Here is a 24018-nt window from a genome sequence, read left to right as displayed (position 1 = left end):
CTTAATTATGCTTAAGAGTTGCTTTGTATGTACTAACACTACCTCAGAGAATCGCTGTGAAGACTAAATGATATGAAAATAGTTAATACACATTATCAGGCACGTAGTAAGATCTCCAGAAATGTTAGATACTATATTATTACAAATAACAACAGTACCACAGAAAGCAAAATGGAAAAATTGGCTTCAATATCACCTACCAATATAATTATCAAAAGTAAAATGTCTGTTCTCCAGTTTCCAGACATGATTTAATATATTTTATTCCTCTAAACATTTATTGAAACATGTACAACAGTGTTCATTAACAGCATTAATCATAATAGCCACATTCAGAAATGGCAAAACTATCCATTAACATAATTAAGAGTGAATAACTAATTGATAGTATATTCATTCAGTAGAATTCCAAATAGCAATGGAGCAAAATACTGCTCTGTGTAACAACACAGAGCAATCTCCCAATGCTAAGGGAAAGAAGGCAGACAAAAACATTCTGTATGATTTCATATTTTGAAAGTTCAAAACAGGACAAACAAATTAATGATGCTACAAATGAGAATAGTATTTACCTTTTGGGAGAGTTAATAACTGCTACTGCATCAGCTCTATTAGCAATAATACCAGCTTCTGTGGTGGCAGTAATGCTCTACATATAACATTGTATATTATATACCTATCAAGCACTACACTTAATTTCCGCCTGATTTATTTCAAAAACTCTCTTCAAAAAACTTCCATATTTTGTGAATATAAATGATGATGAATTATACTCAATAGATCAAGATCCTCTATAAAATGCATTTGATTCAAATACATTTTGCACACAAATAAACACCCTAAAATATGTGTTAATTTGTCAAGACTTCTAATAATGTCAGTCAAAGGATAAGGCTAATTTAATTCAATGAAATAGATAAAAACCATTTATAAGATGACACTCTTTACAATACTGTACTTTCTATGAAAACTCAACATGTTGTATTTATTGCTAATATAAAAAAAGGACATCACCATTCTAACAAAGGCAGGAAATGTACTACACGTTCATGAACTACAAACAAAACTAAACACTCAGATTCTCTACAATGAAATGAACTTACAAATAAAAGGAAGTGCTACAGATTTAGTTAACAAAAAGAAAGATACAAAGAAAAAGGACATATAAATCCTCAGTTACTGATCTTATGAATAGAATACGGGGACTGACAATGACTATCACAACTGAAATTAGTTTTTATGTTCAAGAGACAGCAGAACAGCTATCTAGAATAACCTCAGATCAGAACCACAGAAACACTGGAGAAATACTTTGTCACAAACTATAAATTAACTTAGTTGGCAGTTATTAATAGTATTAATAAAACTTTTATTTACACTAAAAGTTCTGTAATGAATATTTATTTCTTTATAAAAAATTTATATTAATAAGAACAATACTCACCAATTCTTTTCTTAACTGAATAAAAAACTGTTTGCACTTAAAAGAAATTTTCACAATTTTCAACCTGGATAAAAAGAGAATGAATTGAAGTATTTAAAATATTGAACAAAGATAAAAGTATCAACCAAAGAGTAGTTAAAAATAATCTTTTAATTGCATGTTTAGTATATCCATTTAACTATATGTACATATACACCAAAGAATATATATACATATATACATTAAAAAATCAAAAGTTTTTGGTTTGTCATGAAAAAATAATTAGAATTTATACAGTGAGTTGAACTGTTTTACCAGAACATTTACTGAGAACTTATCCATTTTTCAATTTTGTATCCGAAATTTACATAAAAACACATATTACAAGTTAAAAATTCAAGAATACCAAAAATATAGTTTATTTATTCTTTAAAACTACAAGTAGTTTCCTTGCTCTACATGCAAAGAGCTTAGAAATCACCACTACATCCTAGCAACAAGTAAAAAGCTCAAAAGGCTTAAACATCATCAATTCTTCTTGGATCCAAAAGAGAAGAGCACAGAGCAAACTCTACCTCCAAGATTTGAGAGATGAATTGGAAGCAGAAACTGCCAGAGGAAGCAGTGCCAGGGTAAGAAAACTGGAACTGTATTCCATGAATTGTTGAAACTATTGTTTGTCATGTTGGTTAACTATGAGAGTGAAAAACTCCAAGAGGACCCAGTCATAGGGAGGCCCTCACAGAATTCTAAGATTAATCTCCAGAAGCTCAAACAAATTCCAACAGTAAATATCAGAGGAAAATACCCTCAGGTTTCCGACAGGGAAAGGGGAAAAGAAACCATGTTGAAATAGGCCAGAGCACTCTGCTCTTAACAAGGTCTGCATTTAGGGGAAACAAGTTAACAAGAGCCTTAAATGATCCAGGGAAAGAAAATACCCAATTTTAGTCCACTCTAGAAATCTTGCCCCATCCAAAGAGGGAGAAAAAATTGAGAAACACTTGTGAAGCTCACAATCCAGAGGTAGAGGCTCAAAAAAACACAAAGCTAGTCATAGGACTGCACCCACCACCACTCCCTCATCACTACATTCAGTTCAGTTCAGTTGCTCAGTCGTGTCCAACTCTTTGCGACCCCATGAATCGCAGCACGCCAGGCCTCCCTGTCCATCACCAACTCCTAGAGCTTACCCAAACTCATGTCCATCGAGTCAGTGATGCCATCCAGCCATCTCATCCTCGGTCCTCCCCTTCTCCTCCTGCCCACAATCCCTCCCAGCATCAGGGTCTTTTCCAATGAGTCAATTCTTTGCATGAGGTGGCCAAAGTATTGGAGTTTCAGCTTCAGTATCAGTCCTTCCAATGAATACCCAGGACTGATCTTCTTTAGGATGGACTGGTTAGATCTCCTTGCAGTCCAAGGGACTCTCAAGAGTCTTCTCCAACACCACAGTTCAAAAGCATCAATTCTTCGGCGCTCAGCTTTCTTCACAGTCCAACTCTCACATCCATACATGACCACTGGAAAAACCACAGCCTTGAGTACATGGACCTTTGTTGGCAAAGTAATGTCTCTGCTTTTCAATATGCTATCTAGGTTGGCCATAACTTTCCTTCTAAGAAGTAAGCATCTTTTAATTTCATGGCTACGTTACTAAGAGCCTATTTACAGCAGTTCCTTTTACCAGTTCCTTTTACCAAGGTTACCAATCAACCCTGAATATTCATTGGAAGGACTGATGCTGAAGCTCCAACACTGGCTATGCTATGTGAAGACCCACCTCATTGGAAAAGACCTTTGATGCTGGGAAAACTGAGGGCAGGAGGAGAAGGTGGTGACAGAGGATGAGATGGTTAGATGGCATCGTCGACTCAAGGGACATGAATTAAAGCAAACTCCAGGACATAGTGAAAGATAGGGAACCTGGAATGCTGCAGTTCACGGGGTGGCAAAGAATCAGATACAACTTAGTGACTGAACAACAATCTTTTACCAGGATATCAGATCAGCCCATCAAGAAAAAATTACAAGGGATACCAAAAGGCAAAAAAACAACATAAAGACACAGTATGTATCAGGACCAGATGTGAAAGGAGTGCTGGAATTATCATCCTGAGAGTTTAAAACAACTTAATTAACATGCTAAGAGCTCCAGTGGATAAAGTACAGAGCAAGAAAAGACAGGCAATGTAAGCACAGAAATGAAAAGCATGAAAAAGTGTACCAAAATATAAAATTAATATTCAGAAACTGGCTCCACTTCTATACATTAACAACAAACTAACAGAAAGAAAAATTAAAACAATCCCATTTACTATCACAGTAAAGAGAATAAAATACCTGGGAATATACCTACCTAAGAAAACGAAAGACATGTACTTGGAAAACTGAAACACACTGCTGAGAAACATTGAAAATGATGTAAACATATGGAAAGATACACCGTATTCTTAGATCTGAAGAATTATTATTGTTAAAATGACCACATTATCCAAAGCAATCTACATATTCAAGGCAATCTCTATCAAAATACCAATGCATTTTTCACAGAACTAGAACAAATAATTTCAAATTTTGTATAGAAACACAAAAGACTCTAAACAGCCAAACAATCTTGAGAAAGAAAAACAGCAGAAGGAATCATGCTCCCTGACTTCAAACTATACTACAAAGCTACAGAAATCAAAACAGTACGGTACTGGCACAAAAACAGACACAGAAATCAATGGAAGAGGATAGAAAGTCCAGAAATAAACTCAAGCATGCACCTATGGTCACGAATCTATGACAAAGGAACAAAGAATATACAATGGAGACAGTCTCTTCAATAAGTGGTGCTGGGAAAACTGGACAGCTATATGTTAAAAAATGAGGTTAGAAAATTCTCTAACAGCATATACAAAACTAAACTCAAAATGGATTAAAGACTTAAATATAAGACTGGATACCATAAAACTCCTAGAAGAAAACATAAGCAAATAGTCTTTGACATAAATCATAGCAACATTTTTTGGGAACTATATCCTAAAATAAATGAAATAAAAACAAACAAATGAGACCTAACTAAACTTAAAAGCTTAGGCATAGCAAAGGAAACCAACAACAAAAAGACAATCTATTGAATAAGAGAAAATATTTGCAAATGATATGACCAATAGGGGTTAACATCCAACATATATAAACAGCTCATACAATTCAACATAAAAACAAATCAAAAATCAAACAACCCAAGTAAAAATTATAACTGAATAGATGTGCTTCCAAAGCGGAAATGCAGATGGCCAACATGAATATGCAAATATGCTCGATACTGCTAATCATCAGAGAAATACAAATCAAAACCACAAAGGGATACCAGTTCACACCTGTCAGAACGGCTAGCATCAGAAAGACAATAAATGTTCGGTGAGAATGTGGAGAAAAGAGAGCTCTCATGCATTGTTGATGGGAATGTCAATTAGTACAGCCACTTGTGGAAAACACTATAACTACACCAACTAGTTAAGGGATATACAAATTAAAAGATGCAAAATATAACATTAAAAACATAATATGAAAGGGGAGGAGTATAAAAGATATTTTTCACAGAACTAGAACAAATAATCATCTAATTTGTATGGTACTACAAAAGACCCAAATATCCAAAGCAAACTTCAGAAACAATAAAGCTGGAGGTATCAGGCTCCCTGAGATCAGACTATATATTACAAAGCTACAGTAACCAAAACAGTCTGGCACTGGCCCAGAAATAGATATAAATATCAGTGAAACAGAATAGAGGGCCCAGAAATAAACCCATGCTCACATGGCCAATTAATTTATGACAACAAGGAAAGAATGTACAACGGAAAAAAGATAGTCTCTTCAATAAATGGTATTGGGAAAACTGGATGCTATGTGCAGAAAAATGAAACTGGACAACTTTGTCACACCATACACAAAAACAAATTCAAAAGGGATTAAAGACAAAAATGTTAATACCTAAAAACATAAAACTCCAAGAAGAAAACACAGTTAGTAACCTCTTTTGACATCAGTCTTACTAATATTTTTTGGCTATGTCTCCTCAGGTAAGGGAAGCAAAAACAAAAATAAACAATGGGATTGCATCAAATTAAAAGATTTTGCACAGTGAAGCAAACCAACAAAAAGAAAAGATAGCCCACCAAATGAGAGAAGATATTTGCAAATGATACACCCAATAAGGGGTTGATATCTAAGTATACAAAAAACATACAACTCAATACAAAAAAATTTTGATTAAAAAAATAGGCAGAAGACTGGAAGAGGCATTTTTACAAAGATATACACATGGCCCACAGCGACATTATAAGATGCTCAACATCACTAACTATCAGAGAAATGCAAACTACAATGAGATACCATCTCAGACCTGTCAGAATGGCTATTATTAAAATGACAAGGAATAACAAATGTTGATAAGGATGTGAAGAAAAGACAATCTCTGTGCACAGCTGGTGGGAATGTAAATATGTGCCATTATCATGGAAAACAGTACGGAGGGCCCCCCAAAAATTAAAAGCAGAACTACTATATGATCCAGCAGTTTTGCTTCTGGGTATTTATCCAAGTAAATAAAAACACTGAATCAAAAAGATTTATGTATCCTTCTGTTCATTGCAAGAAGCAACATTTAGAACCTTATATGAAACAACTGACTGATTCAAAATTGGGAAAGGAGTACAACAAGGTTGTTTATTGTCACTCCATTTATTTCACTTATACACAGAGCACATCATGTGAAATGCTCGGCTGGATGAGTTACAAGGTGGAATAAAGATTGCTAGAAGAAATATCAACAACCTCAGATATGCAAATGATACCACTTTAATGGCATAAAGAGAAGAGGAACTAAAGAACTCCTTGATGAGGGTGAAAGAGAAGAGTGAAAAAGCTGGTTTAAGACTCAACATTCAAAAAAACTAAGTTCATGGCATCTGGTCCCACCACTTCATGGCAAGTAGAAGGGGCAAAGGTGGAAGCAGTGACAGATTTTCTCTCCCTGGGCTCCAAAATCACTGCGGATGACTGTAGCCATGAAATTAAAAGACAATTGCTTCTTAGAAGAAAAGCTATGACAAACCTACATAGTGTATTAAAAAGCAAAGATATCACTTTGATGACAAAGGTGTGTATAATCAAGACTATGGTCTTTCCAGTAGTCATGTACGGATGTGAGAGCAGGACCATAAAGAAAGCAGAGCACTGAAGAACCAATGCTTTCAAACTGTGGAGCTGAATATGACTCTTAAAGAGTCCACTGGACAGCAAGGAGATCAAGCCAGTCAATCTTAAAGGAAATCAACCCTGAATACTCATTTGAAGGACTGATGCTGAAGCTGAAGCTCCAATATTTTGGCTACCTGATGTGAACAGCCAACTCATCAGAAGACTGCCGCTAGGAAAGATTGAGGGCAGGAGGAGAAGGGGGAGACAGAGGATGAGATGGTTAGATGGCATCACCGATTCAATGAACATGAACTTGGGCAAACTCCAGGAGATGGTGAGGGACAGGGATGCCTGGAGTGCTACAGTTCATGGGGTTGCAAAGAGTCAGACACAATTTGGCAACTGAACAACAATGTTCACTGCAGCACTATAAAGAAATAATCTAAGTGTCCACTGATAATGAATGGATAAAGAAGATGTGATGTATGTGTGTAGATGTGTATGAATATTCAGTTCAGCTCAGTTCAGTTGGTCAGTTGTGTCTGACTCTTTGAGACCCCATGAACCTCAGCACACTAGGCCTCCCTGTCCATCACCAACTCAAAAAGTCTATCCAAACTCATGTCCATCAAGTCGGTGACACCATTCAACCATCTCATCCTGTCATCCCCTTCTCCCAACCTCATCTTTCTCAGCATCAGGGTCTTTTCAAATGAGTCAGTTCTTCACATTAGGTGGCCAAAGTAGTGGAGTTTCAGCTTCAACATCAGTCCTTCCAATGAATACCCAGGACTGATCTCCTTTAGGATGGACTGGTTAGATCTCCTTGCAGTCCAAGGGACTCTCAAGAGTCTTCTCTAATACCACAGTTTAAAAGCATCATTACTCAGTCATAGAAAAGAAATTTTGTCATTGTGGCAACATGGATGGACCAGGAGGGTATTATGAAAATGAAATAACTAGAAAGAGAAAAACAAATACCTTATGATTTTATTTATATGTAGAATCTAAAAAATGAAAAAGTGACTCATAGATATAAACAGCAAATGAATGGTTGCCAAGGGGAAGCGTCGGTGCAGATATAGACAAATATGTGAAAGGGATTAAGAGCACAAACTTTCAGGTATAAAATAAGTCATAGGAGTGTAATACACACAGAGGGAATACAGTCTAAAACACGTAATGGTTTTATACAGTGATAGATGAACACTGAACTTGTAGTGACTGTTTCATAATGTATACAAAATACTAAACAACTATGCTGTATACCTGAAACTAATGTTATGCTAATTATAACTCAGTAAAAAAAAAACTGTTGAAGCTTGTTTTATAGCTAACATATTGCTTCTTCTAATAAATGAGCTATGTATCCTTGAAAGGAATATGTATTTTGCTATTGCCAGGCACAGTACTGAAACAAGAGGGAAGTGGGCAGGGCACAACCTTTAAAAGAATGACACAGCCACAGGACATGACAAAAACTGGTTAGAACCAACTAGATCCTAGATGGTGGAAGATCTGATTTCCAGTGGATCTTGAGCCTCATTATTTGCTTACTGTAATGCATTAGCTACATGACACACCTGAGCTTCCCACTGAACCTGACATTCAGTGCTAAAGAAACCACATGCAATGTAGGAGACATGGGTTTGGTCCCTGGGTCAGGAAGTTCCCTGGAAAAGGAAATGGCAACACACTCCAGTATTCTTGCCTGGAAAATCCCATCTTCCCAGCTTATTATTATTTGGCGGTTTACTTGCATGAACTCTGCACCCCAATCTTCAGTTTATGTTTCTGCTATTGCTCTTCAGGAAGGCACAGCCCTGGGTGTGTCCAAAGTAATACTGAAATGACAGTAGTATCAGTCACCCCATCCTTTCAAAAACCACACCCAGCTGTGAACTTCTCTAACTGCCAACACATTGCTCTATTATTTTCAACAGTGCCCTATGTCATGAACTCCTTTAGAAACTAATTCAATTCAAATTGTGGCTATTCTGAAGGAACAGTTTCTGTGGTAAGCATTTGAGGCTTTCTCTTCTACTGTCCTTGATTTTCTCTCCCCTTTTACCTTTGGGTTTCCCAAGACAGTTCTTCTTAATTGGTCTGAGCTTTATAGTTAAATTTTGAACCTTTGTTATTATACAAGAGCCCTGGTGATGTGGCAGTTAAGTTTGGGGTTGGGCAGATGCCAGTCTCTACTCCTGTGATCTGGTCTCAGTGGGTTAGTGGGCTGGGCCTCCTGGCTGCACCCTTCAGTGCTCTGCAACTCATTCCCCCCCCCCCCCCCGCCCTCCCCGAGCTGAAACAAAAAGTAGAGAGGGCTTCCCTTCCTCCACCTCGGTTAGGCCCTGGTAACATCCATTTTGATTAAGTATAAATAAACTTCCTTAGGACAGATCTTTGCTAATAAGAAAAGAAGGCTCTGAGCATATTTCAAGCTACTTTCCTGCTCAACCCCTATATCCTGCCCTTCGATCACAAGCGGATTTTCTGTCAATCTTGGCCCTGAGATCTCTGGTAGCAAAGGGCCCTTCCTAAGTAAGCAGGGCCTGAGGGAGTGTTTATCTGACAAGCTAGTCTCTGCTCTGTCTCCAGCAATTTGTCAACCACCCTTTATGTACTCCTGCCAGGTACTGCTGTAGCGGTGGTTTCTAGCCCTGGTAAGCTGTCATTTCTTGTATTCATCTGTTTCTCTAGTTTTCAGAAATGCAGTATGCCCTGTGTTTTCAATTCTCTGACAGATCTAAAAAGAGCTGTTGATTTTAAGTTTTTGCAGTGTTTCTTTTTCTTTTGAGAATACGAGTAACAAGTTGCAAAATCTTTACCTGCTAGACTGGGAACCACAACTGTCCCCTTCCCTTTTCGTTTTACTAATGATGTTTTTTTGATGAGCAATAATTTTAATGAAGTCTAATTTACAGAATCCAAGTAATTCCCAATCCAATACTCAACATTTTAAAAGCATGAACTTGAACTGGATAATTTAGGGCTAACCATATATAGAAAGAAATGAGGAAGTATATTTATCACATGGAATGTAACTTTTCTACACATAACTCTACTTTTGAAAGAAGAGGTTAAGTGAGAAGCTTGTCTTTCAGAATCTGAAAGATCCAAGTTTAAGGTTCCACTTCATATTTATCAAACTTATTAACCTTGGCCCAGTTAGCTTCTCTGGTATTTCTTATTCCTTATCCACAAAACAATGCTAAGGATATCCAAGTTGCAGGGTTATCAGGTACGAATAAAATGCATTAAAATCCATGAGTGATTTTCTTCCTTGCTTTAACCTCCTTCAAAAGGACTTAGGCCAGCCCACTGTGGCTCCCAGGACTGTTGTGGTCAGTGACCCTGACCCTGTGGCAGGCCACTGTCGACCTACACCTCCACTGGAGACTCCTGGACACTGATTGGCAAGTCTGGCTCAGTCTCTTGTGGGGGTCACAGAAAAACATCTCTCTCTGTTTAATGGACCACGCTCAAGCCTTTGACTGTGTGGATCATAACAAACTGGGGAAAACTCTTCAAGAGATGGGAATATCTGACTATCTTACCTGTCTCCTGAGAAACCTATATGTGGGTCAAGAAGCAGTTAGAACCCTGTATGGAACAACTGACTGGTTCAGAATTGAGAAAGGAGTATGACAAGGCTGTTTGTTGTTACCCTGTTTATTTAACTTATACACTGAGCACATCATGAGAAATGCCAGAATGGATGAGTTACAAGATGGTATCAAGATTAGCGGGAGAAAAACATCAACAACCTCAGATATGCAGATGATACCCCCATCGAATGGCAGAAAGCAAAGACAAACTAGAGAACCTCTTGATGAGGGTGAAGGAGGAGAATGAAAAAGCTGACTTAAAACTAAATATTAAAGAAAGATCATAGCATCCAGTCCCATCACTTCATGGAAAATATAAAGGGAAAAGGTGGAAGCAGTGACAGATTTCCTCTTCTGGGGCTCTAAAATCACTGTAGATATTTACTGCAGCCATGAAATCAGCAGATGATTGCATCTTGGCAGGAAAGCTATGACAAACCTAGACAGTGTGTTGAAAAACAAAGACATCGTTTTGCCAACAAAGGTCTGTACAGTCAAGGCTATGCTCTTTCCAGTGGTCATATACGGTTGTGAGTGCCAGATCGAAAAGAAGGCAGTGACAAAGAATTGATGCCTTGGAACTGTGGTGTTAGAGAAGACTCTTGTGAGTCCCTTGGACCATAAGATCAAATCAGTCAATCTTAAAGTAAATCAACCCTGAATACTCAATTCAAAGGACTGATGCTGAAGCTCCAATATTTTGGTCACCTGATGTGAAGAGCTAACTCACTGGAAAAGACCCTGATGCTGGGAAAGATTAAGGGCAGAAGGAGAAGGGGGCATCAGAGGATGAGATAGCTGGATAGCATCACTGATGCAATGGACATGAATTTGAGCAAATTCTGGGAGATGGTGAAGGACAGGGAGACCTGGTTGTGCTGAGGTCCATGGAGTCACAGAGTCGGACATGACTGAGCAACTGCACAACAGCAGATGGAACGTACAAGATCCTTCAAACTCTGAATCCAATTTCTCTTTAAGCAATATCATCTTAAAATCTTACTCCCTTGCTTTGTCCTCAGTGAAGATAACTAAAAAAAAAAAAAAAAAAAAATCAGGGGCTACTTGGTGGCTCACTGGTAAAGAATCCACTTGCCAATGCAGGAGATGTGGGTTTGATCCCTGATCCAGGAAGACCCCACAAGCCACAGAGCAACTGGGCCCAAGCACCAAAACTATTGAGCCTGTGCTCTAAAGCCTGTGAGCTGCAACTACTGAGCCCACATGTCACAACTACTGAAGCCAATGTGCCTTAGAGCCTGGGCTCCTCAGCAAGAGAAGCCACCACAAAGAGAAGCCACTGAAACTAAAGAGTAGCCCCAGCTCTCTGCAACTAGAGAAAAGTCCACACAGCAACCAAGACCCAGCACAGCCAAATATAAATGAATAAAAATCAAACCACGTATCTAATCATTTAAACTTGCCACATCCTTTCTTACTACGAAAGAAAGAAAGAAAGTGAAGTCGCTCAGTCGTGTCCGACTCTACGCGACCCCATGGACTGTAGCCCACCAGGCTCTTCCCTCCACGGGATTCTCCAAGCAAGAGTACTGGAGGGGGCTGCCATTTCCTTGTCCAGGTTCTTACTACGAGGCCTCTGCAAATGTTGGGTACCTTTACCCTAAATTCTGACTGAACCTTCCACACACACATTCCTCTTCCATACTCCCTCTTCATTGAGGAAATTTCTATTCATCCTTTAAAAACCACCTCAAATATGGCAAAGGCCAACACAATATTGTAAAGCAATTATCCTCCAATTAAACCGAAACAAAACAAAAAAATCACCTTAAATATCATGAAGACATTAAAATTTTCCCTGGTAAAATTATATCATTGGTACTTCCAAAGCAATTTGTCAAAAACTCTTCCAGAATCTTTATTTTATAATAATAAATATATATACATATGCACACATTAAAGAATTTTGAAAATACAGAAAAATTTAGATTATCATTTTAACCCTTATCATCTGAAAAGAATTTCTGATTTTGACATTTATATAATATGTAAAGTTTATAAAAAATATGTTTAATTCTCTTCAGTAAATCAGAAAAACATTAAAATTGAAGATACACATTTACCATCATGAAAATAAACAATCATAACTGTTTTTTCTGGAACACTTAATTCACCAATCTTATGTTTTGTAATTAATTTTATGTGCTCACTTTTAGGTAAGTACCATGTCTCAAGCTGTTTTGTACTTTCCTCTAACCATAACACAAGTTGAATTACACAGAAGAATTTACAGATATGACATGAAATATTAAATGACCTTTGGCTTTCTTTTATGAACTTCAGAGAGGTATAATTTATATATAAAATGAAATATCCCAATTTTAAATGAACAATTCAATGAGTTTTGACAAATGTATTGAGTTGTATAACATCCATCCACCAAAATCACCATATAGCAATTTGCATCACCTGAAGATGTCCCCTTAGCATCCCTTTGCAGTCAATTTCCTCCCATTTTTAATCCCTGGCAACCAAGTGGTCTGTTGTTTCTATAATACGTGTTCTCTAGAATTGCATATAAATAGAAACCGAGTACGTCATCTTTTGTGTCAGGCTTCTTACACTTGACATCATGTTTTGAAGGTAGGGTCACCCATATTGTTTAGTGTGTCAAATAGTTCACTTCTTTCACTGCTAAACAGTATTCCACTGCATAGATGTAATTTGCTTATGCAGTCACCAACTGATGGACATTTAAATTCTGTTTTGTGCTATTATGAATAATATAGCTATAAACACAGTGTGCACATCTTTATATAAACTTACATTTTCATTTCTCTTGGGCAAATATCTAGGAACAGAATTGCCAGATTAGACGGTTAATCTAATTTAATCTTTAAGAAATGTCAGTTTTCCCAAGTTGGTCTATTACTCTGCATTCCCACCAGCAATATATGAGATTTCTAGGTGCTCTGCTTCCTTGCCATCACTTGGTGCTATCACTTTTAAAATTTTTTAAATATTTATTTATTTGGCTGCACCAGGTCTCAGCTGCAGCATGTGAACTCTTATTTGGGCATGTGGGATCTAGTTTGCTGGGCAGGTATCAAACTCAAGTCCACTGCACTGGGAACATGGAGTTCTAGCCACTGGACCACCAGGGAAGTCCCACTGTTCTTTTTAATTGGAGCTATTCCAGTGGGTGCATGGAAATAGTTCACTGTGGTTTTAATTTGCATTTCACTGATGACTGAGCATTTTTTTGTATTTATCTGCCATTTGTATAACTCCTTTAGTTGGAAGTATCTATTCACAAATTTTGCCTATTCTTTTAAATTAAGTTAAAAAGTTAAGGACCTAACAGTCTTTTACATTTTTTGGATAAGTCCTTTATCAAATATATACTTTACAAAAGACTGAGTTTTACCTTTTCATTTTGTTTTGAGTGTCCTCTGGAGAACAAAAATATTTAATTTTGAAGAGGTTCACTGCATCAACTTTTTATTTTATATTTAATTTTTTCCTAGATAGTGACCTACCAACGAAATTTATGTTTCTTTTCTCTACATAATTGTGGTGATTTTCTAAAATAAAAGCTTCTGTCAGTTATCATATTTCTATTAAGTGTTATATAAGTGACTAATTACAAAAATCTATCAATAATAATTAGATATTGAAAAGCCTGGCCATCTCATTTCAGAGATATATAAATAAACCGATTGATCCAATATAATTCTTTTGTACTTATTTCTTCCTTAGAAAGGGCTTGGGCTTGGCCCTAGGGCTTCCCTGGTGGCACAGACAGTAAAAACTCTGCCTGAAATGTAGGAGACCCAGGCTGGATCCCTGGGTGGAGAAGATCCGCTGGAGAAGGAAATGGCAACCCACTCCAATATCCTTGCCCAGAGAATCCATGGACAGAAGAGCCTGGTGGGCTACAGTCCACTGGCTTGCAAACAGCTGGACATAACTAAGTGACTAACTTTCCTCCTTTCTTTCCTTAGTGAAAAATCACTGTGTTTATTTTTTTTTAAACCTAAGATATTTATATGATATATGCACAAAAATCAATGTGGTTTTAACGATTTTCAGGCTATCCCTTAAAGGGTAGTGGTAGATGCTACTTCTCTTTCTACCTCACTCTGGGATACTGAAGTGATGGTTGGTGAGTCAATGGACAGTAAGGACAAGGACAACATGCTAAGGGCAGTAGAGCAATCAGACAAAAGAAACATGAGCTTCAAACCACATGGAGTCACCATACTTTCCCAGCACCAATCTAAACCATGCCAGTGTTCCAACTAATAAGCTAGCACCCATCAAATTCATTTAAATGAGGTACTGTATTCAATACTTTGTACAATGCTCCAATACTTTGTCCACCTAACGTGAAGAGCCAACTCACTGGAAAAGACCCTGATGCTGCAAAAGACTGAAGGCAAAAGGAGAAGGGGGCGGCAGAGGATGAGACGGTTGGACAGCATCACCAACTCAATGGACATGAGTTTGAGCAAACTCGGGGAGATAGTGAAGGACAGGGAAGCCTGGCACGATGCAGTTCATGGGAACACAAAGAGTCAGACATGACTTAGCAACTAAACAACAACAACTGTATCCAAAGCAACTGGCAAGGTGCAAGAAACAGAGTATACATGATGATATTAGCTATTATACTACAGTACAAATTTAGAGATTGTCTCAATAACCTCAGATATGCAGATGACACCACCCTTATGGCAGAAAGTGAAAGAGGAGAGTGAAAAGGTTGGTTTAAAGCTCAACATTCAGAAAACGAAGATCATGGCATCCGGTCCCATCACTTCATGGGAAATAGATGAGGAAACAGTGGAAACAGTGTCAGACTTTATTTTTTTGGGCTCCAAAATCACTGCAGATGGTGACTGCAGCCATGAAATTAAAAGACGCTTACTCCTTGGAAGAAAAGCTATGACCAACCTAGATAGCATATTCAAAAGCAGAGACATTACTTTGCCGACTAAGGTCCATCTAGTCAAGGCTATGGTTTTTCCAGTGGTCATGTATGGATGTGAGAGTTGGACTGTGAAGAAAGCTGAGCCCCAAAGAATTGATGCTTTTGAACTGTGGTGTTGGAGAAGACTCTTGAGAGTTCCTTAGACTGCAAGGAGATCCAACCAGTCCATTCTGAAGGAGATCAGCCCTAGGATTTCTTTGGAAGGAATGATGCTAAAGCTGAAGCTCCAGTACTTTGGCCACCTCATGAGAAGAGTTGACTCATTGGAAAAGACTCTGATGCTGGGAGGGACTGGGGGCAGGAGGAGAAGGGGACGACAGAGGATGAGATCGCTGGATGGCATCATGGACTCGATGGACGTGAGTCTGAGTGAACTCTGGGAGCTGGTGATGGACAGGGAGGCCTGGCGTGCTGTGATTCATGAGGTCGTGAAGAGTCAGACACGACTGAGCGACTGAACTGAACTGAAGAGGAAAAACTTGCAAAGTAGTATTTTCTTTAAGCTAAGAAATTTTTGAAAAAAATAATTCAACTATTTTTGTAGTAGATTCCAAATAAGTGGGATAAAGTTGTATGACAACATTAAATAGTTCAACAAAAATATGAACTACATTTGGTAATACAATAGTAAAAGTGAAAAGTACTGACAGAAGTTCTTACCATGGAAAGGTATTCATTCGTACTCTGTTCTTATAAATCAGAATTCCTCCTGACATCACTCCAATCATAATTTCATTGTTACTTTGATCCTTCAAAAAACAAACAAACAAAAAAAGGGAAATCTAAGATAATGAGTTTTAACTGATAAAGATAAAATTTTTAAATATGATTAGTTCTTTTACATAATGTGACATTATATAAAAGGCAGCAGTTAACTGCACAATATATATAAACCCATATGATAACTATTACATCATAAAAATAAGACATACTTCAAATCAAATTTAAATGTTGCATTATTAAAATTCATTAATATAAAGCAAAAATAAACTTTTCCATAGTTTATAACTGGAACTGACTCTCTGGGATAGAAAATCCAAGACTATATCTCGCAGAACGTTAAGTTAGTATCCATCTTTCCATTTCTAAAACTATTACAATCCAATCACTATATAAATATGGTGTTAGGATTGCAAAAGTGAAAACAACCTGGAGTTCAGAGCATGGAGAAAGGCAATTGATAATAAAACAGTATTTCCAATATTAGGAGAAATTCTTTAACTAACATAATACAATAAAAACATCACAGGAAAACAGAGTGGGGAACACTGTTGGAGAGAGTGGAAGAAAATTTGAATTGTGTTTTGATGAGTGAGTTTTCATGCTGATTCAACTTGAACAACTGACTTGCAACTATTAACAAAGTAAGTAGAATTAAAAGTTTCCTCACTTGCTAGAAAGTCTTGAAATAGTTTTGCTTAACTTGAGACCCACTCTAGTATTCTTGCCTGGGAAATTCCATGGACAGAGGAAACTGGCAGGCTATAGTCTATGGGGGTCACAAAGATTCACACAACTGAGCACACATGCAAGAGAGCTTAATCTGAGACATACTATAGGCAAATTAATATGGCAATAATGCTTTTATCCCTAGCATTCATGTGATCAGAAGATAGAACTGACTGATGAAAATATAACCAAGAGTTTGTAACTGTCTCCCTAGGAAAAAATCTCTAAAACATAGTTTCAATAATTTCTAATTACTACAGTAAAAACTTGTTTCCCATCAGGTCACTTCCATCTGTTTTGTATATCCCTAATTATATGTTCTATTAATACCGTTCTCATCTCTTCTTAATGTTTCTCTGATGGATCATATCAAACCTAACCAAAGTCTACATCAAGTCCAACTTCTCTGTGAAAACTTCATTAGACCTATAGAATGTACTGAATTATACCATGAATATGTGATCCGCAAAGTCCAGACTGTGGGAAAATAAAGGTGAAATGGCCCAGTTCTTTAACAAAAAAATTCTATACAGCAAAGGAAGAAGGCATTAAAAGACATTTAAAGTTATTCAGTTAAAAACATAAAGCAAAATAAATTATAGTATCTAGAAAGGCACACTGGGTGATAAAACCACAAAAAAATGCATAAGGTAGGCAGGAGCTGGGACAGGGTGTAAAGGTTTCTGGAATGGCTGGAAGAAGTCTAAGGATGACCTGGGTAGTATTTACAAAATTGTCATGAAATCAGATTGATTATATTGTTTGCAGCCAAAGATGGAGATGCTCTATACAGTCAGCAAAAACAAGACCAGGAGCTGATTGTGGCTCAGATCATGAACTCCTTATTGCCAAATTCAGACTTAAATTGAAGAAAGTGGGGAAAACCACTAAACCACTGAAGTGAAGTGAAATGAAGTCGCTCAGTCGTGTCCAATTCTTTGCAACCCCATGGGCTGTAGCCTACCAGGCTCCTCTGTCCATGGGATTTTCCAGGCAATAGTCCTGGAGTGGATTGCCATTTCCTTCTCCAGGAGATCTTCCCAACCCAGGGATTGAACCCGGGTCTCCCACATTGTAGACAGATGCTTTACCGTCTGAGCCACCAGGGAAGTCCCTAAACCACTGAGGTACAACCTAAATCAAACCCCTTATGATTATAGCTCCTGCATTGCTTTCCTGGTGGCTCAGACAGTAAAGAGTCTGCCTGCAATACAGGAGACCCGGTTCGATCCCTGGGTTGGGACGATCCTCAGTAGAGAGAAATGGCAACTCAGTCCAGTACTCTTGCCTGGAAAATTCCATGGACTGAGGAGTCTGGCGGGCTACAGTCCATGGGGTCGCAAAGAGTCGGACACAACTGAGCGACGTGACCTTCACTTTCACTTATGATTACACAGTAGAAGTGAAAATAAATTTAAGGGACTAGATCTCATAGACAGAGTACCTGAGGAACTATGGACAGAGATTAATGACACTTAAGGAGACAGGGATCAAAACCATCCCCAAGAAAAAGAAACACAAAAAAGCAAAATGGCTGTCTGAAGAGGCCTTACAAATAGCTGTGAAAAGAAAAGAAGCGAAAAGCAAAGGAGAAAAGGAAAGATATGCCCATATGAATGCAGAGTGCCAAAGAATAGCAAGGAGAGATAAGAAAACCTTCCTCAGTGATAAATGCAAAGAAATAGATGAAAACAATAGAATGGGAAAGATTAGAGATCTCTTCAAGAAAATCAGACATACCAAGGGACCATTTCATGCAAAGATGGGCAAGAATAAGGACAGAAATGGTAGAGACCTGACAGAAACAGATATTAAGAGGAGGTGGCAACAATATACAGAACTACACAAAAAAGATCTTCATGACCCAGATGATCACAATGGTGTGATCTCTCACCTAGAGCCAGACATCCTGGAATGTGAAGTCAAGTGGGCCTTAGGAAGCATCACTACAAACAAAGCTAGTGGAGGTGATGGAATTCCAGTTGAGCTATTTCAAATCCTAAAAGATGATGCTGTGAAAGTGCTGCACTCAATATGCCAGCAAATTTGGAAAACTCAGCAGTGGCCACAGGACTGGAAAAGGTCAGTTTTCATTCCAATCCCAAAGAAAGGCAATGCCAAAGAATGCTCAAACTATTGTACAACTGCACTCATCTCACACGCTAGCAAACTAATGCTCAAAATTCTCCAAGCCAGGCATCAACAGTATGTGATATTCAAGCTAGATTTAGAAAAGGCAGAGGAACCAGAGATCAAATTGCCAACATCTACTGGATCACTGAAAAAGCAAGAGAGTTCCAGAAAAACATCTATTTCTACTTTATTGACTACAATAAAGCCTTTACTGTGTGGATCACAACAAACAGTGGAAAATTCTTCAAGAGATAATACCAGACCACTTGACCTGCCTCCTGAGAAATCTGTATGCAGATCAAGAAGCAACAGTTAGAACTGGACATGGGACAACAGACTGGTTCCAAATAGGAAAGGGAATATGTCAAGGCTGTATGTTGTCACTCTGCTTATTTAACTTATATGCAGAGTACATCAAGAGAAATGCTAGGCTGGAAGAAGCACAAGCTGGAATCAAGTCTGCCAGGAGAAATATCAATAACCTCAGATATGCAGATGACACCACCCTTGTTGACAGAGAGCAAAGAAGAACTAAGAGCCTCTAGATGAAAGTGAGAGAGAAGAGCGATAAAGTTGGCTTAAAGCTCAACATTCAGAAAACTAAGATCATGGCATCCAGTCCCATCACTTCATGGCAAATAAATGGGGATAGAGTGTAAACAGTGAGTTATTTTATATTCTTGGGCTCCAAAATCACTGCAGATGGTGACTGTAGCCATGAAAATTAAAAGAAGCTTGTTCCTTGGAAAAAAAGGTCCTAGACAATAGTCCATCTAGTCAAAGCTATGGTTTTTCCAGTAGTCACGTATGGATGTGAGAGCTGGACTATAAAGAAAGCTGAGTGCCGAAGAACTGATGCTTTTGAACTGTAGTGTTGGAGAAGACTCTTGAAAGTCCCTTGGACAGCACAGAGATCCAATCAGTCCATCCTAAAGGAAATCAAACCTGAATATTCATTGGAAGGATTGATGTTGAAGCTGGAACTCCAATCCTTTAGCCACCTGATGCAAAGAACTGACTCATTTAAAAATACCCTGATGCTTGCAAAGATTGAAGGCAGGAGAAGAGGATGACAGAGGTTGGGATGGGTTGGATGGCATCATCAACTCAATGGATATGAGTCTGAGTACACTCCAGGAGCTGGAAAGACAGGGAGGCCTAGCACTCTGCTGTTTATGGGGTCGCAAAGAGTCAGACATGACAGAGCAACTGAACTGAACTGACCTGATAGGTCAACTGGAATTCCATCATCTCCACTAGCTTTGTTCATAGTGATGCTTCCTTAGGCCCACTTGACTTTGCATTACAGGATGTCTGGCTCTAGGTGAGTGATCACATCATAGTGGTTATCTGGATCGTGAAGATCTTTTTTGTAAAGTTCTTCTGTGTATTCTTGCTACCTCTTCTTAATATCTTCTGCTTCTGTTAGGTCCATACCATTTCTGTCCTTTATTGTGTCCATCTTCACATGAAATGTTTCCTTGTTATCTCTAGTTTTCTTGAAGAGATCTCTAATCTTTCCCATTCTATTGTTTGCCTCTATTTCTTTGCACTGATCACTGAGGAAGGCTTTCTTATCTCTCCTTGCTATTCTTTGGAACTCTGCGTTCAAATGGGCATATCTTTCCTTTTCTCCTTTGCCTTTCACTTCTCTTCTTTCCTCAGCTATTTAGAAGGCCTCCTCAGACAACCATTTGGCCTTTTTGCATTTCTTTTTCTTGGGGATGGTCTTGATCACTGCCTCCTGTACAATGTCATGAACCTCCATCCATAGTTCTTCAGGCACTCTGTCCATCAGATCTAATCCCCTCAATCTGTTTGTCACTTTCACCATACAATCATAAGGTATTTGATGTGGGTCATACCTGAATGGTCTAGTGGTTTTCCCTACTGTCTTCAATTTAAGTCTGAAATGTGCAATAAAGAATTTATGATCTGAGCCACAGTCAGCTCCTGGTCTTGTTTTTGCTGACTGTATAGAGCTTCTCCATCTTTGGCTACAAAGAATATAATAATCTGATTTTGGTACTGACCATCTGGTGATGTACAAGCATAGAGTCAGTTCTCCTACATTGCAGGCAGATTTTTAGCAGCTGAACCACGAGGGAAGCCCAAGAATACTGGAGTGAGTAGACTATCTCTTCTCTTGCAGACCTTCACAACCCAGGAATTGAACCGGGGTGCCCTGCATTGCAGGCAGATTCTTTACCAACTGAACTATCAGGAAGCCCGTCAACATTAGTCATTAAGAAAATACAAAGTAAAACCATGATGAGGTAAAACACACTTATCAGAAAAGCTTAAAAAGTAACAAAACAAAATGGGCAGTACCATATGCTAAAAAGGATGTAAAACTATTGAAACTTGTAAATAAGCTGGTGGGGATGCAATGAGGCTCAGGTACCTAGAAAACAATCTGGTAATTTCATATAAAGCTACATATACACTTACTGCATGGTCTAGAAAGATCTTTCTAGGATTTGCATTCTACATAAATGAGAATTTAAACCCACATAGAAATTAGAAATGAATTAAAGAAAAATTACTGGAAGCAGCCTAGGATGTCCTTCAATGGGTGAATGGAGAAACAAACTATGGTACATCCATACAACGGAATACAATTCAGCAATAAAAGGCATAAACTATTGAAGCACAGTATCTCAGATCAATCCCAAATGCATTACTCTAATTAAAATAAGTGAAGTGCAGTGAAGTGTAAGTCACTTAGTTGTGTCCGACTCTGCAACCCCATGGACCATACATAGTCCATGGAATTCTCCAGGCCAGAATACTGGAGTGGGTAGCCTATCCCTTCTCAGGAGATCTTCCCAACCCAGGGATCAAACCCAAGTCTCCCACATTGCAGGTGGATTCTTTACCAACTGAGCGATTAGGGAAGTCCCTAAGTAAAAGAAACCAGTATCAAAAGGTTACATACTATAGTATGATTCCATTTATAAGACATTCTGGAAAAGACAAACTATGGAGTCAGGGAATAGACCAGTTGTGGCCAGAAACTGTGGGTAAGAATGAGGCTGGACTACACAGGCGGAGCAGGAGTGCGGGTTTTTAGGGGCAAGGCAGGGGCGGTGGTGATAGAATTTTCCTGTATTCTGTTTGTGGCAGTAGTTACACAAATCTACATGTGTTATAATTCACAAAACTGAACACCAAGAAAAAATGTATTTACTGTGTTACTTTAAGAAACAAATATTCCCATGCTCCCTCCCCTCAAATCTTTTTTCCTTCCCTTGAATCATGAAGTTGTCATTCACACTTTACTTTTCTACAGTTCTCTTATTCATATAATCCTCTAGGCATACCAAATGTCTTCATGTTTTCAATCAAGCCATGTTCTCTCTTGATTTCAGGTCTTCCTTCATTCTGATGGCTCTATGATGGGAACTACTATTTTAGCTAATTAATTCTTACTCATTTTTTCTGGCTTCAGTAAATTACTCCTAAGAAGCCTTCTCTATGCGCTACTCCCAAGCTGGATTAGAAGTTCCTGCCATAGGATCCCACAGCATTCTGTACTTTCCCTTTCATGTTCTCAAATGTTCATTTGTACAGGTCTAGTCTTTTCCCCTCACTGTGTTGTGTGCTTCATGAGGACATGGATGACTGACGTTTTGTCCACTAAGTCATCCTCAGTGCCTACAGTGTATAAGGCGTGTGACAGATGCACCACAAAGAAGGTTCTAAGGTGTTTCGTATCTTGCAGATTGCTATATGTAACTTGGTTCCACTCTGATCTTTCTTCAGCCTACAGTCTAGAGGTAGAGAGAAAAGATCTTACTTTGCTTTTCAAAATAAAGTATTATTGTATCTTCAATTAAATACTGTGATATTCAATTAAAACAAGTATTTTCTTTATGTGTCCTCTTCCCTCTTCCCTTTGTCCCTTTTTGTTTCTGATGCTGCAAATTTCCCTTCATGTTCACTTAAAATCTGCATTTTCTTAAGTTCTCCATATCCATATACAATAGAAACACCTTTTCCTAGCTCATTTTTTTGGGAGTCTGTACAAAATACTTAAAATTTAAATTCCTTTAATTTGGTACTCCACATTTATGGTTTTCTGAGAAAGAGTTTTACAGTGTAATAATTTAAACAACAAAAAAGCAAATCAATAAAAAATAAAACGGTTAATTATGTATGAGATCCAGCCATGTCACTTAAGTTAAAAAAGGAGTATCTAACATTCTTTGGTGGGCTCAGCGGTAAAGAACCTGCCTGCCAATGCAGGAGATGTAGGTTCAATCCCTGGGTCAGGAAGATCTCCTGGAGAAGAAACTGGCAACCCACCCCAGTATTCTTGCTTGGGAAATCCCATGGACAGAGGAACCTGGTGGGTTACAGTCCATAGGGGTAGCACAGAGTCAGACACGACTTAGAGACTGAAGAATAACAACAAACATTCTTTGTACTTCACTGACAGTCAAAGAAAGCAGATAGCAGTCTAAACTACCTTTAGAAAACTGTTCAGGACTAAAATGACTGACTTTAGTGGTCTCTTTACTGTTAACCACAGTCTAGTATACATATTTACAATTCCATTTGTTTTAAGCTGTATTATAATAAAAAAACAAAATCTAGTGACAACTTGTTACCTTTGGAGAATCATGTCCAAAAGTAATAGCCACAAAGAGAGAGGAAGGGTGAAGGGCCCATTTTAAAGAATATAAAAAGTTCAAGAGCAACTTACTTAAAACACTTTAAATTGAACCAGACAGGTTTTCAAGTCACAAATGCTCAGAATTACCAAATACAGTCATGTGAGTAAAGCAAGTCATTTGATTTTTTCAAAGGAATGACTGATACAAGCTTTGCAAAAAGTAAGAACTAATGAATCCTCCTCTCCAAGAAAATGGCCAAGAGAAGCCCTATATAAAACCATTACATGGAGTAGGACTCTGAGTTCTCAAACTATCTGTCTGTGGGTCTATGTATGTCTGTATACAAAAATAAATTCAGAACAATTATCTAAGGAAAACTTAAATCCCTTTCAGGTTGGTATCCTTATAAGGCTTAGTAGTTGTCCCAAGAAAACATAAACCTACTACCAATTCAACTGATGATTACCTATAATTCCACTTTTCATCAGGTATAGAGAACAGCTGCACCTCAGGTACTTCTAAAGGAATATAGCCTCTTAATAAAACAATCATAAAAAGGAACAGACGTGAAGAGGCACACAAACAAGCACAGCCACATACATGTATGCTTCTAGTAGGAGGAGAACAGCCTTCTGGAAG

The 24018-nt window shown here is 38.1% G+C and overlaps 1 protein-coding gene across 6 annotated transcripts in view; it reads right to left on the bottom strand.

The window, feature by feature from the left end:
- The window catches only part of PTPN4 (protein tyrosine phosphatase non-receptor type 4), a 193551-nt gene that overhangs the window by 72557 nt on the left and 96976 nt on the right, over nt 1-24018 (bottom strand). For all 6 annotated transcript variants that reach the window (XM_069577813.1, XM_069577812.1, XM_069577817.1 and 3 more), the window contains 2 exons: nt 15839-15927; nt 1445-1508 (listed from right to left, as the gene is read on the bottom strand). In XM_069577813.1, the coding sequence (XP_069433914.1) occupies nt 1445-1508; nt 15839-15927 (153 nt within the window). The remainder of the gene's footprint in view (nt 1-1444; nt 1509-15838; nt 15928-24018) is intronic.

Source organism: Ovis canadensis, chromosome 2 (assembly GCF_042477335.2).
Source record: "Ovis canadensis isolate MfBH-ARS-UI-01 breed Bighorn chromosome 2, ARS-UI_OviCan_v2, whole genome shotgun sequence".
In the NCBI taxonomy this organism is placed as follows: Eukaryota; Metazoa; Chordata; class Mammalia; order Artiodactyla; family Bovidae; genus Ovis; species Ovis canadensis.
Note: the sequence above shows the minus strand (reverse complement) of the source record. Positions and strands in the feature narration are given on the sequence as shown.